The sequence below is a fragment of the Notolepis coatsorum genome (assembly GCF_963971535.1).
Source record: "Notolepis coatsorum genome assembly, chromosome: 9".
NCBI classification, from domain to species: domain Eukaryota; kingdom Metazoa; phylum Chordata; class Actinopteri; order Aulopiformes; family Paralepididae; genus Notolepis; species Notolepis coatsorum.
The window spans coordinates 143511222-143525419 of NC_140173.1; the positions used below are offsets into that span (position 1 = coordinate 143511222).

Genomic DNA, 14198 nt, shown 5'->3' on the forward strand with positions numbered 1-14198 from the left:
ATATCATGGAATGTATTCCCAGAAATATTGTGTCTGTTACTAGGCTTGAGTAAATTGTGATGAAACAAAGGAGAATATAAATTATGATTTTTCTTTGCATCTTTGACAGTGTGACCAGACAAGAAAATCTAAGCAAATGAATAAAGGGAAGATGATTAAACAGAATGTTTTGTAGATACAGTACTGAATCCATCCGGACACATGCAATTTGAAATATTATTATAAAATATAGAATACCAGGCCAATAAAATACCTTATTATAGCCAACTCGCACATTTATGGATCGGGTCGAATCTCCTCTTTCAAATGCCAGAGTTCAATTTGGATTTAGTATCTCCCAAGTGTGCAGCAAGAACCGTGAATGAAATCTACTGTATGTACAGTTCCATTCTAATAATGGATATGGCTCCGCCATTTTGGATCGGATTGCAACGCAGATTGTTGCTAAACGTTCACAGAAGGTAGACACACTAACTACGCTCCAATCTATGCCAATAACGTTCAGTTTTGTGATAGATAATAAGAGAAATTAAAAAAATTCATTAACAAGTAATTTGCTTGCAGGAAGCTAGAATCGGCTGGGTAATGTAGTTTTTCGAAGTTTCAACGCTCACTGAGAGCTCTGGATGCCATTTTCCTCATATGTCTACAATCTGCGACTCAAATTCAAAATGGTGGATATTCGCTAAATTATGAAGACATTCCATAAACTAAAATCTCACTAATAACACTTTAACCTATTGGTAAACAAACATATTGCTGAACATATTGCGTGCATACACTACTGTATGACTGCTGTTGTGACATGGTTAGGGTCTTTGGATACATTTGGGGGAAAAAACGCAACATTATGTCATACAGTCTGGAGAGATTGATTTATGATATGATGTCATCCCGGCGGATCGCTCGGGCTAAAGAGGTTAAGCTTTTTTTCAGTTTAATGAAACTAACCAGCTCTAGGGGCAACAAACCAGCTGGCCATGGCATATTCTTTTTTTTTATGCACTTTTTCTCCTTATTTTTCTCCCATCCCAATTTCGCCTCGCCAATTCTCCCTTCAATTCTCCCCTCCCCTGTCTCGAACGTTGCTAGACTATGCCTCCCACTGGTCGGCTGCAGTGAGGACCAAGCCTTGCATCATGTGTCCCCTCAGGTACACGAGGAGGCAGTTGTCGCATCTTTTCACCTGTACAGCACGATCTCTCAGCGGCGAGGAGTAACGCGTGGGAGGCTCACGCTGCCCCCGTTGCTTGCTGATTCTGCTGTACAGGCGCACCAACCGACCTGTAGGAGTCGCTGTCCACAACGTCCGATCCCCACCCACCAGCTTTCCCACCTTTAACACTGCCAATTGTGTTAGTATGAACGGCCAGCCAAGACCAGCCAAAGATCTGGTCAAATTTGTTGTTACCTGCTGCCTTGCTAGAAGATAAATTCCAAACATTCTGTGAAAGGTTGACAGTTGGTCAAACCAGAGCTATTGTGGTAATAAACGGCCCTGTCAAACCACACCTCAAGTGAAAATAGTTCCTTTACTGATCATTTGAAAATGGCAACATTAGCTAAAAAATACTAAAATAAGTACCATTAGCACAGCAAATTATATTACACAGAATAATATTGCTGCTATAGCAGTGGTCACTAGCTTACTTGTAGATGACTTTAGATAGAGGTAGACTGCTGATTTTTGACAAGTTCTACTAAAGTGAAATATCCCTTTTAAGCTGAACAACCAAAGGTTCTAGTGATGATGTCATCAAGTTGCTCCATGGACAGGTCAATAGTGGAACAACTCCCATGATGCCTCGGTATGACAGATCCCATGGTGATTTTTCATTTTCTGATTCAAAGCTGTACGCCATTCATTGAAATATTAGATATTGAACTGTCCCAAGGTCATCGGAATAGCATTTGGGCTATTTAACTATTTGATACTATTTTTGTGTATGTGTATGTGTTGTTGTACTGTATGTTGATGTGTATGTGCTGATGCATGTTGATGTGTATGTGTTCATGTGAATTAATGAAATGAATGAATGAATGAAATATTGTGATTCACATTCCTTTACAGCTGTGGGTAGGGCGTTCCACATTGATGTGGCATAATTGTGAAACGTGTTTAGTCCCTTGTTTGAGCCGAATCTGGGTTTTACATGATTTGTGGAGCTCCCTCTGGTGTTGTGGTCGTGGTATTCACTGACCTTTGGGAAGTATTTTGACATGTACATGGGTACCTTAGTCGTGTAGTGTATCTTGTAGACCAGGCCCATTGCAAGTTGCTGTACTCTGTCGTCTACTCTAAGCCATCCTAGGTTGGCAAAGTGGGCAGGGGTGAGGTGGGTTCTAGGAGTAAGGTCAAGCAGTAGTCTGACCAGTTTGTTTTGTGATGTGTTGCTATGGATGATCGATGGGTGGAGAATAAAACAGGCGAACTACTGCTGTCCATATTTCAATGTCAGTTGTGAGTCAAAGGTATATGTTTGTTTTGGCATTTGATGTGTCTTTACATAATGTATTACCTTTGAAAAGTAGAAAAAATATGGTCAAATTTGTTGTTACCTGCTGCCTTGCTAGAAGAAAAATTCCAAACATTCTGTGAAAGGTTGACAGTTGGTCAAACCAGAGCTATTGTGGTAATAAACGGCCCTGGGTCAAACCACACCTCAAGTGAAAATAGTTCCTTAATGCTGTTACTGACAATCAAATATTCAGAAATGACCCACCCCCCCCCTTTCATGCATTCATGATGGAACATAATACCTACTATGATATAGATTTGATTTCGGGATAATAGCGTATACAGGCAATAAATGGCGACGTCTATAGTGGAATTGACGTGTAGGGCTATAACTCAGCATTTCATGAATTACCCTAGACCTCTCTAAAACCATACTTATATTCACCACGGTATAACACATGAACGTATGGATGGAAACATTTATTATTTTTCACATATTGAACGATAGATAGGTGATGTCAAATGGGCCATAGTATTGTATCCATAGCTAGAATATAGAATATAGTTATAGCTCTACAAACAAGGTAACGGATCCCTATCTATCTAGTAGTGGCGTCGCTACAGACGGCTGAGTCTAATGGCTGGCACTGAAAGTCCTGAGCCTATTTTATTAAAAAGTAAGATATTGATTTATATACAGTACCAGTAAAAATTTTGGACACACTTTCTCATTGAACTGAATGAGAAGGTGTGTCCAAACCTGTGACTGGTACTGTATGTATATATCATCTTTAAAAAAATATATATAATCTTATCTCCTGTGCTGGCACAAGAATTAAATCCCCAATGTTGTTCCGGGTCAATTTGACCCGAAAATTACCAAAAGGTCAAAAGTGACCGTAATACAAGGATTAATGAATTCAAAGGGTTAATGAATTCACATTTGACAAGAAGGTCAAATGTGTTGACATTACAGTTGCATTTCTGTAACCATCACCTGTAACAAATTCTGTCCTTTACTGAACCTCACTGGATGTTACCGATATTGACATGAAATAATCAAACATAAAATACTTTATACATTTTCTTTTTAATTCAATACAAGTCATATTACACATCAGCTGCCAACTGCAAATAATGGCCAGTCACATTCCATGTACACATTGACACATTCATTAAAAAATCTCTCGCCACGTCTTTATTTAATAACCGTCTCAATAGTCTTTGATTGGTACCGAATGTCTCCTACGATGTGTGAGTCCTCAGACAAAGTCCTCAGTCTAAATAACACTGTATAGTGAAAGGTTTCAAATATCCTGCTTTGTTTTGTTAAATTTCCTCTTCGTTTTTTTCTTTCCGTTTCAAACATGAGTCTCAAAAGCGTCTGCAGGATCCGTGTTTCACAGAGTGTTCCGGTCCTGGGGTTCTGTGATGAGTAGGCTGTTGTGCATGGAGAATGTGCTGGCTGTCTCTGGGCACACTTTGCTTAACTGTTGACCTTCTGGGTTTACACCGGCATCTCCTCCTGCCTCGACAAGAGACTGAAATGAAAAGAAAAAGCACAGCTGGTTTTAACGGTTAAGTAGAATGTAAAGGTGGGTAGAAGGAATTTGGGGTTTAGGGGGTATTACACTGTATGCACCCGTTTTTTGTTTTCTGTTCAAGACGTAAAAAAAAAAAAAAATACCATGTACCGTACCACTTTTGTGCTTACATTTTACCATGGTATAATCCAATTTAAACCATGATACTGATAGTATAATATCATGGTATAATCCAATTTATTACATGGCGTTTTAAAATTCGCCAAAATGCTTGATTGTGATTGGTCAATAGCGCTCCGTTGCCCCTAGCAGCGGTCAATTATTTCTCGATAATTCACCGCTGCTAGGGGCAACGCGCAATAATGACCGCTGTTAGGGCCAACAGCCTCGCAGCCAGACTCTCGCAGCGTTATACCATGCACAGCTGCACTGCATCAGGTGCAATCAAGCCGACACACCTGCCGACGCCAGCAACAGAACAACCTTGTCTGCATTTGATCTCGTCTTGTCGATGGTGTAAAATGAATTACGTATATTGTTAGTAAGTTAGCCATGAAAGCGGGATAATGTATAGCTATACTCTGTCATTGTCGCAAAATAATTGACCTTCACTGCGTTTAGAACACCTCTGTGTTCCAGAACGCAGTCTCTGTCAATTATTTTGCGACAATGACCGAGTATAGCTATACATTATCCCCTACTTAACCCATGATACTGATAGTAATATCATGGTACAGTATAATTCAATTTAACCCATGATACTGATAGTAATATATCATGGTATAATCCAATTTAACCCATGATACTGACAGTAATATTGTGGTACTTCCATTATGTTTTGGTCACAGCCATCACATGGAGATGCCATGATACTTTTTCATGAAGGAATGTGGCTGAAAAGTGTCAAATAATGGCTTGATCAATACCGTGTATTATATTTGCACGTTTTAAAAATCGCCATGATGGTAGGTTTACTTTACCTTGGAATGTAAGGGTCACTGTACTGTAGCTATGTTTGCTAGGTAGCAAGCAAGCTAACATGGTTAGTGGCCATTAGCTCTGGTCGTTTTCACAAGGGAATGCAGCAGACAGACACCGGGGAATGAGAGAGAGAAAGGGAAGGAGAGAAATAGAGCCATTTAGCCAAAACATCTATTAGCTCGTAGCTAAGAACATTGTATTTATAGGCATGCTGCGTCCTCAACCCTTAAATCCCTGGACCCTGTGTATATCACTCTGCCTTCAGATTCATCACTAATGATAGATACGACACGGTGTCCTTCATGCAAGGTTAGTTTGTCCTCACTGATGGAGACGCACAACAAACACTTGTATTTGTTCATTTTGAAGGCCCTTATTGGTAAATAAGCTACCTCCTTATACTACATCATTGTTGGAATGGAATTTTGGAACCCCTTCCATTGACTGGCTGGTCCTAAGGTCCTTTGCTCTGAACAGGGTAAATCAGCATTTTGCTATGATGCCCCTAGCTCACGGAATGAAAACAGAAAACAGTCCTTAACTCATTCAGAGCCACGCCATCGGAGCGTGTGTGTGTGTAGGTGTGTGTGTGTGTGTGTGTGTGTGTGTGTGTGTGTGTGTGCGTGTGAGGTTCGCACCGACCAAAGTACGGAGAAGCGATTTTTCAGACCCCGCTTCTCTTCGTACATGAGAACACATATACTATCGATAATCTAGCGTTTATTTGAAAACAATTCATAAATCAGCCGAAAAATTACAACGTGTTTTGTGTATTCCACTAAAGGGCTATTATCGTGTCTTTCTCTGGAATTACTAGAAATCTCCAAAACTATACTCGTATTCAAAACGGTATCAAACAGAAATGTACAGATGAAAAAACAATCTGTTTCGTACATGTTGACTGGAAGCAACTCATTGACGATCACTGTGTTATTTAGATCTATTGCTATTATATTTTATATGTTTTATGCACTCGCAAATAAGTCCTATTCTCCATTGGATATAGCATTGGCACGGAAGGGCCATCAGCAGAGGGCGCTGTTGGCCCGGAATGAGTTAAAGCTTGAGATGATCCCCTCTGTTGCAGAATTGAAAACCTTAATCTCCAACCTTTGTCAATCAAGTTGTACGTGTTTTAATTGATTTGTTATCCTTGTTATGATTTTATATGCTGTGATTGTATGCCTTTATTTTGCTTATTTCTGTATGTACATGTACACTCAACATGACTGTAAATGAGGGAAACCTCCGTTTCCTTTCGAGTGTAAATAAAGGTTTGAAATTAAATGATATCGTATAGCTGTATCAAACTGATTCAGATAGCTATCAACTTGTTTTGTTCTCCTCACAAACCCCTGTAGCATAATGAAAGCAAAGGTGGTTATGTTGAATATTCTATTGTTAACATTGTTTACTTTACTGCCACTATTGTATTCCACTGCCATTGTTTATCAGTTATACTTACTATGTACCACTGCTGCTAAAAAAGAAGTTATCTTTTATTTCCTATATTTATTTCAATCATACATTAAAAAAAATGTGACACTGTTTATACTCAGGCATGCGTTGGTCATGGGACGGGGTTGAGATTTGAGGAGAAGCGCGTGCACACAGGAATGCGTTGCACTCGCCAACTCGCACACCCACCTGGGCTACTTTGCATATCAATAGCGCCGGTCGTCAGGTGTGTTAAATACATTCTCAGATACATTCACACCTAACTTATGAATGATATGTGTTACATTCCATTCGTAGAGGCAATTAGGCACTGTCTTTAGTCTGTGCTCAAGCGAGGGGACATTTATGCGCATGCGCGGGAGCGCGCGCACGCGCCAGGAGCGCGCGTGCACGTGGCGCCATTAGCGTGCGTGCAATCACAGTTGATATCAGGACTCTAGTAAATAGAGGGGGGTATCATGCACCCCCCGGAAATATACTTTTTTTTTTGTTTTTTTTATTATCTTTTTTCCCCTCCTTTTTCCTCCGATTTTATCCCATCCCAATGTTAGTCGTTATGCCAATCCCCTTCCTGGTCGCTGCGCACCTACCCCCCACAGTCGGTCTGGGAGAGTGGAGGCTATCACGTGCTTCCTCCGACACACGTCTAGCCAATCAAATCAACTGCTTCTTTTCACCTGGCAGCGCGGACTCTCACTGAGAGGGTGTAACGTGTGGAAGGATCACACTACCCCGCTTAGATCCTATCCGCGCTGAGCAGGCGCCCCGACCGAACTGTAGGAGTCGCTGTTTACAACGACCCGGACCCACCCCTCCAGCTTTCCCACCCCTAATACTGCCAATTGTATTAGTGTGAACGGCCAGCCAAGCTGGTGACAACGCCGGGAGCTGGATTCGAACAGGCGAATCCAGCGTCTCCGGCGTTGGTGACAATCCGGAAATATACTTCTAACCAGACTTTCTAGAATGGAAAAAAGGTGAAAAAAATGATAGGCTATGTTAACAAATTGTCAGAGTGTCCCATGTATCATTTATATGCAAATTAAGGACGTGATTATCAAGAAATCATTTTTTGATGATGGCGTCATTAATTTGCATATAAATGATACATGGGACACTCTGACAGATTTTTACTAATTTGTTCCTATCTAGAAACACTGGTTAACAATATATTTCCAGGGGGTGCATGATAGTATCCGCTTTCCTACGCAACTAATTAGTAAAAATGTGATTATTTTGTACTGACGGCACAGATTTGCATAGGCAAAATTACATAGAAACATGTGATCACTGTCTAGGGGATAGTGTTATTGTGATCTTTGACCCTCAAAACATGGGCCTAGACACCTCATTTGTTCAGTTATCTGCAATATTGGCTGAGAATCATGAAACAGTTTTTTTTGTGATTTTTTTATAATTGCGTCCTTAATTTGCATATAAATGACACATGGGACACTCTGACAACTTGTTAACATAGCCTATCATTTTTTTCACATTTTTTCCATTCTAGAAAGTCTGGTTAGAAGTATATTTCCGGGGGGTGCATGATACCCCCATCTACTACTAATAGTCCTGTATAGTGTATGTACATCGTGTGTCCCATATGTTACTTACAGTATGTTTATAGTGTCCTATATGTTACTTTATGTTTATATTAGATCTTTTTTTTTTTATATATACACCGTGGGAAGGGGGAAACGGAATTTCACTTCTCTGTATGCAGGGGCGTAGCTGGGGGGGGGGGGGGTAGCTTAGGATGATTCCAAGGGCCCAGCACTGGGGGGAGGGGGCCAATTTTTTTTTTTTTTTTTTTTACTAGACATCACTCAGGTGTATTATTGATGCTCTCATTGATACTATGTTTGTTTCTGAAGTGTGTGTGTGTGTGTGTGTGTGTGTGTGTGTGTGTGTGTGTGTGTGTGTGTGTGTGTGTGTGTGTGTGTGTGTGTGTGTGTGTGTGTGTGTGTGTGTGTGTGTGTGTGTGTGTGTGTGTGTGTGTGTGTGTGTGAGTGTGAGATATATAGAGAGAGAGGGGGGGCTTTGGTAGACTATTGCATTGGTCCATTCATTGAAGATGAACGCAATGCGACATCCTTTACTAGGCTCACCCACCAACAGTGCAGGTGCTGAACTGCTGATCCGAATGTATAGGTAAAAACCATATTATGCGTTTTCATCAATAAAAGAAATGGCCAAAAAAAAATCCGCTTGCGCGCTCGCATTCACTGGGGGCCTATAAATACATTATTTCATGGGGCCCAGAATCTGGAGCTACACCCCTGTCTGTATGTCTTGCACATTATGAGAAGCGACAATAAAGCTGACTGACTTTTGTTTGATCTTATACAAGCTGATTCTTCACTTTATAGCCCCTCTAGGTCTTGTGATCCATTCTATCATTTAGCTTTCAAATTGTTGAAACTAATTGACCGACCTGTTTGATTCCATTGTGAAATTGCTTCAAAATCGTGTTTTCATGCAAGTGTCCTTGAGTACTGTGATGTGGTGAATATTCCTTGCATCCTTTTGCTTAATCGACAATTATATTGATTGGATGGTGAGTGACGGCCCCCACTCTGCCTGCTTATTGGTGAGTCTGCTGCCTTCTAGAATCTAGGGAGTATGGCAGAGTGGGTGGCTCGTCAGCCCAATTAGACTCACCTGGGCATTGAGAGCTGCCTGTCTATAAAAGTGTCTCTGGTTAACCTCTCTCTTCTTCATCTCCTCTCACCAGGTTATCCACCACCCATTAAGTTATATTTGTCCTGCACCACACCACACTTCACTTTTCACTCATCCATACACTGCATTCATCACTGATTCTTAGCCATACATATTCATTGTTTATTTAATAGATTTTTGTTATATAGTTTAAATAAATTATTTTGTTAAATTGCTTTCACGTGTGGACTCCCTTTTTGTCACAATTGACCCGTTTGTAATACCAGTCACCTGCTCACTCTTGCTGAATCCAATCCATTGGCAATGGCGCACCAACGTTTTGAATTTACCTAATTATCCAGCATGGAGGTGCAAAACCCAGTGGCGTCGCGTGGGTAAAATAACAGGGGAAGCCAAAAAAAATTCTAAAAAAAAAAATTATTCAATATTTTTATTAATAATTTTTTTTTTTTTTTTTTTTTTTTTTTAAGTCAAGCAGTCACCATGTACACTACAGTATGGCTCGGCGGCCAGTCAAACGTTATTTTTATTTATTTAACAGATTGCAGAATGGGTACAATACAGTACGGCTCAATACACATTTACGATGAATTGAAAATGGGGGACCCTGATGTAAACAAGACGAAAGTCTTTCTCTGGTCTGCATCCCCTTAACAATTGTATGTATTGAGCTGTACTGTACTGTACCCATTCTGCAATCTGTTAATAAAGTTTTCATTCATTCATTCATTCACACACAATTGTATAAGGGGATGCAGACCAGAGAAAGACGTTTGTCTTGTTTACATCAGGGTCATTAATACTGCTGGAGCATTGGTTAATTTTTGGTCCGATTTTTCCTTGCGCGATTTTGCGCGCCGCGTGGGAGCAAATTCGAGACACATATTCGGTTGCAAAAAGGTGTCCCACGGTCTCCTCTATGGCCGTGAATATTTTCACGCGGATCGGAATCACGGCGCGCCCGTGGGACACTTTTCCGTTTCGGCGAGTTTATTCCACGCTTTCTGTTTTCCTTTTCTAAGCATTTTAGGGGCTACATGTGAATCAGTAAAAGTTGCGGGACGCCCAGATGTTTCCACGATAGAAAGCTTGCGTGGATCCCATAATAGGCTCACTTAATACAGCGTTTTTAAAATCACGCGACATTTTCAGGGTCGCGAGCCGACCTTTTCCCCTCGTTTTCGATGATGGAAGTGATTTAGGAAAAGCTTCGGCACGCCGAGAGGTCCCCGTGGATTTAATCTCGCGAGGATCGGGGCAATATTCGGCCCGTGGGAACAGTTACGGGTTAATACAATGTTCAGAGTGCAGAGGGGAAAATATGGCACCTGCCCCGCCTCCAGGTGGAATATTATGCTGAACGTCTTCCTCCCAGCTCCGTTTTAAACTTTTAGGGTGTGGCAAAGTGGCAGTCAGCTCGAATCTGATTGGCTAGGATCAGATTTGGAGTTTGGACTCACTCTATAATGCTGGAAGGCTGGAGAAAGAGACCTACCCACTGCTTCTCTCCTATACTAGCTGCAGTAGTGAGCACAGTCTGACAGTGTGTTAGAGGGAGTGAGAAGGAGAAGAGGGAGACATTAAAAAAAAAAAAAAAAAAAAACACAGATGCACAGATGAAAATGAATGTAAACTATATTAAAAAAAAATTATATTTTAATTTTTTTTTTTTTTCATATTTCATATTTCATAATTTGATATGAAATTTATAGGGAGGCATGGCTTCCGTTGGCTTCCACAAGGATTAGCCACTGGCAAAACCACATCTAAAGGCTAAACTATAGATAACATTCAGCCACTAGATGTCACACTAGAGCATTAGCATATCATTTATCCAATCACATGCATTCCATGTGGAAGTAGGGATGGGATACAAGATAAAGAACAAGATTCATTTTGGACCAGCACATTTTTTTTAAAGATAAATGCATTAATCCAGTTTTTTGGGGGGGGGGGGGGGGGGGGGGGCAATAGTTTTATTCCACACCTTTCTAAAAGCTCTGTGAATGTATTTAAAAAAATTAATGATTACTCTTCTACAACCATGATATCTGATATATGATAACAAGACAAGTGATATGATATCCTCAGTTCCCAGTTCAAAGGGTAGATGATACTGCCACCTGGTAAAATTGCATTGCAATTCCAACGTAGGTTGATTGATTGATTGATTGATTGATTGATTGATTGATTGATTGATTGAAAACTTTATTAACAGATTGCAGAATCGGTACAGTACAGTTACAGCTCAATACATACAATTGTTAAGGGGATGCAGACCTGAGAAAGACTTTCGTCTTGTTTACATCAGGGTCCCCCATTTTAAATTCATCATAAGGCAGATGAATCACAGACGCCTAGAGGGCTCCGGCTGACCGTATAGAATGCGGATCAAAGGAAAATATCAAAGGATCAAAACCCGAGTATACTCGGGTTTCTGGTGCTCAGTGGTTGGCGAGATAACCCGACTTTACTCGGGTTTGGCCGTCAAAAAGAGTTAATAAAGATTTGAATCATCATTAATTTTCCCATCGACATATTGTTTGATTATTGATTCAAATCAGTTGAAAGAGACGGCTCCCAAAGAGAGGGAGCTGTCAAAAGGCATGTGCAGCAGTGGAGTGAGGAGGCCAGTGAGACTCTGCAGGCCTGCTATGACTGTACTGACTGGGAAACGTTCACAGACGGGACCAGTCTGGAGGAGGCTGCTGAGGTCATTACTGACTACATTATCTTCTGTGAAGACATGATTATTCCAAAAAAGACTGTTAAAGTTTTTTCAAACAATAAACCCTGGATCACAAAGAAGCTAAAAACATACACTTAATCAGAAGAAAATAGCATTCAACTCCGGAAACAGGATTGAGGCTAAACTGATTCAGGCCAGGTTAAACAAGGAAATTAAAGAGGCCAAAGGGGAGTATAAGGAGAAGGTGGAAAGGCTCTTCCAGGAGGGCAAAGCCAGAGATGCCTGGAAAGGTGTCAAGACACTTGCTGGCCTGCAAAACAACAGACCCCTGTCCCATTTAAGAACAGAGGAATGTGTGGAGTTTGCAGATAACCTGAACAGCTTCTACTGCAGGTTTGATACACACACCTTCACTCAGGAGAGGGAGGAGCTGACCACCAATCTCCTGTGTAAAGCAGCGACTAGCACCAACCTAGAGTTTCACCCTAGAGAGGTGGAAAGGATGGTCAAGAGAACAAACCCTCACAAGGCCCCAGGTCCTGACAACATCAGTGGGCGCTTGCTGAAGGTCTGTCATGAGCAGCTGGCTGAGGTCTTCTGTAACCTCTTTAACCGATCCTTGTCTGAACACTCCATACCAATCATATGGAAGTCCTCCATCATCTGCCCAGTCCCTAAGAAAGGTAACCCCACCTGCAATAATGACTACCGCCCTGTAGCTTTAACATCTCTGGTGATGAAGAGCTTTGAAAGGCTCATTCTACCTCAGCTACAGAGGAAGTTAGTGGGTACACAGACCCACTCCAGTTTGCATACAAGCAGCAGAGAGGTGTGGATGATGCAATGATAACCCTGCTGCATCACACCTACACACAGCTGGAGAAGCCCAAGTCCTTATGTCAGGATGGTATTCGTGGACTTCTCAGGTGCATTCAACACCGTGCAACCTCATCTGATGGGACAGAAACTCCTCCGGATGAATGTCAACCCCCACCTCATACTGCTCATTCTCTCCTTCCTCAAAAATAGACACCAGACCGTTAGATTCAACGGCAACTACAGCTCCAACAGAACGGTATCCACCGGGGCACCACAGGGAACTGTCATCTCACCAGTCCTGTGTTCACCCTGTATACCGACGACTGTAGCAGCTCAGACCCTGAGATGCTCTTCATCAAATACTCTGATGACAGTCATCGTTGACACCACCAACTCCAATGACCGCATCATTGGAGAATTGAACAGGTTCGCAGAGTGGTGTAAGAACAACTTCCTGGACCTAAACCCCAGCAAAACGAAGGAACTGCTGGTGGACTTCAGGCGTGACCCCACAACTCCCCCAGCTCTGGAGATAAATGGCCAGAAAATAGAGCGCGTTGAGGAGTACAAATATCTTGGCATCACCATCGACCATAAGCTCACCTTCAAGACCAACACAGATAGCATCCACTCTAAGTGCCAACAGCTACTGTTCTTCCTCAGGAAGATGAGGAAGCTTCAGGTCCGACCATCAAACCTGCAGGCTTTCTACAACTCCTTTGTGGAATCGATAATGTCCTTTAACATTACATCATGGTTTGGAGTGATGCATGCCATCAACCGGAAACCTCTCGACAGGGTCGTTAAGATCAGCGGCAAGATCATTGGGAAGGACCAGGAGCCACTCGGCAGCATCCACAAGAAACGGACAGTTAAAAAGGCCTCCCAAATAGTTGAGGACAACACACAAACCACCATTTACAAACTAATGCCCTCAGGCCATCTATACAGAGCTTCATCATTGAGCAAAAGGGGCTTAGGTAGCTTCGTGCCAACCTCCATCAGACTGCTGAACACCTAGGTCTGGTGGAAATAAAGTAATTTAAAGTTTGAAGTTGAAAGGCTGAACTTTCATGAATCAAGTATAAGTATAATCAACAGTACGATGGAAAAGCAATCATTCGACCTTGGAAGTGCTCTTACAATAGCGCTGAAAATGCTATCGTGCTGACTCCACTGATATGCACTTGCATTCAAATATGACTCAAGATATTCCTTTGTGGTAGTAACGTTGGATTGTGTTGAATGTGCCTAGCCGAGAGAATCCCAACAGTTTACTAAAAGAGAAATGATACAATGAATACATCCACCTTGTTTCATTTATATTATATACACTGTGTTCCTTCACTGTCTGCCTCCACAAGTCAAGTCAAGAGTTTTTAGTTTTTAGAGTCAAGAGTTTTTAGTTTTTAGAATCTGCCTCCACCTTGTTTCATTTATATTATATACACCTATATGCACCTTCACTCTCTGCCTAATTTATATTATATACACCATGTTCCTTCCCTGTCTGCCTCCACCTTGTTTCATTTATATTGTTCAAGATAAACATGATTTATTCCATTCA

The 14198-nt window shown here is 41.4% G+C and overlaps 1 protein-coding gene across 1 annotated transcript in view; it reads right to left on the reverse strand.

Annotated features, from left to right (window-relative positions):
• Positions 1-3535: 3535 nt before the first annotated feature.
• Positions 3536-14198, reverse strand: part of mlip (muscular LMNA-interacting protein) — a 94771-nt gene continuing 84108 nt past the window's right edge. The window contains exon 12 of the mRNA XM_084321521.1: positions 3536-3999. Coding sequence (XP_084177647.1) covers positions 3859-3999 — 141 coding nt within the window. The 3' untranslated portion in view covers positions 3536-3858. The remainder of the gene's footprint in view (positions 4000-14198) is intronic.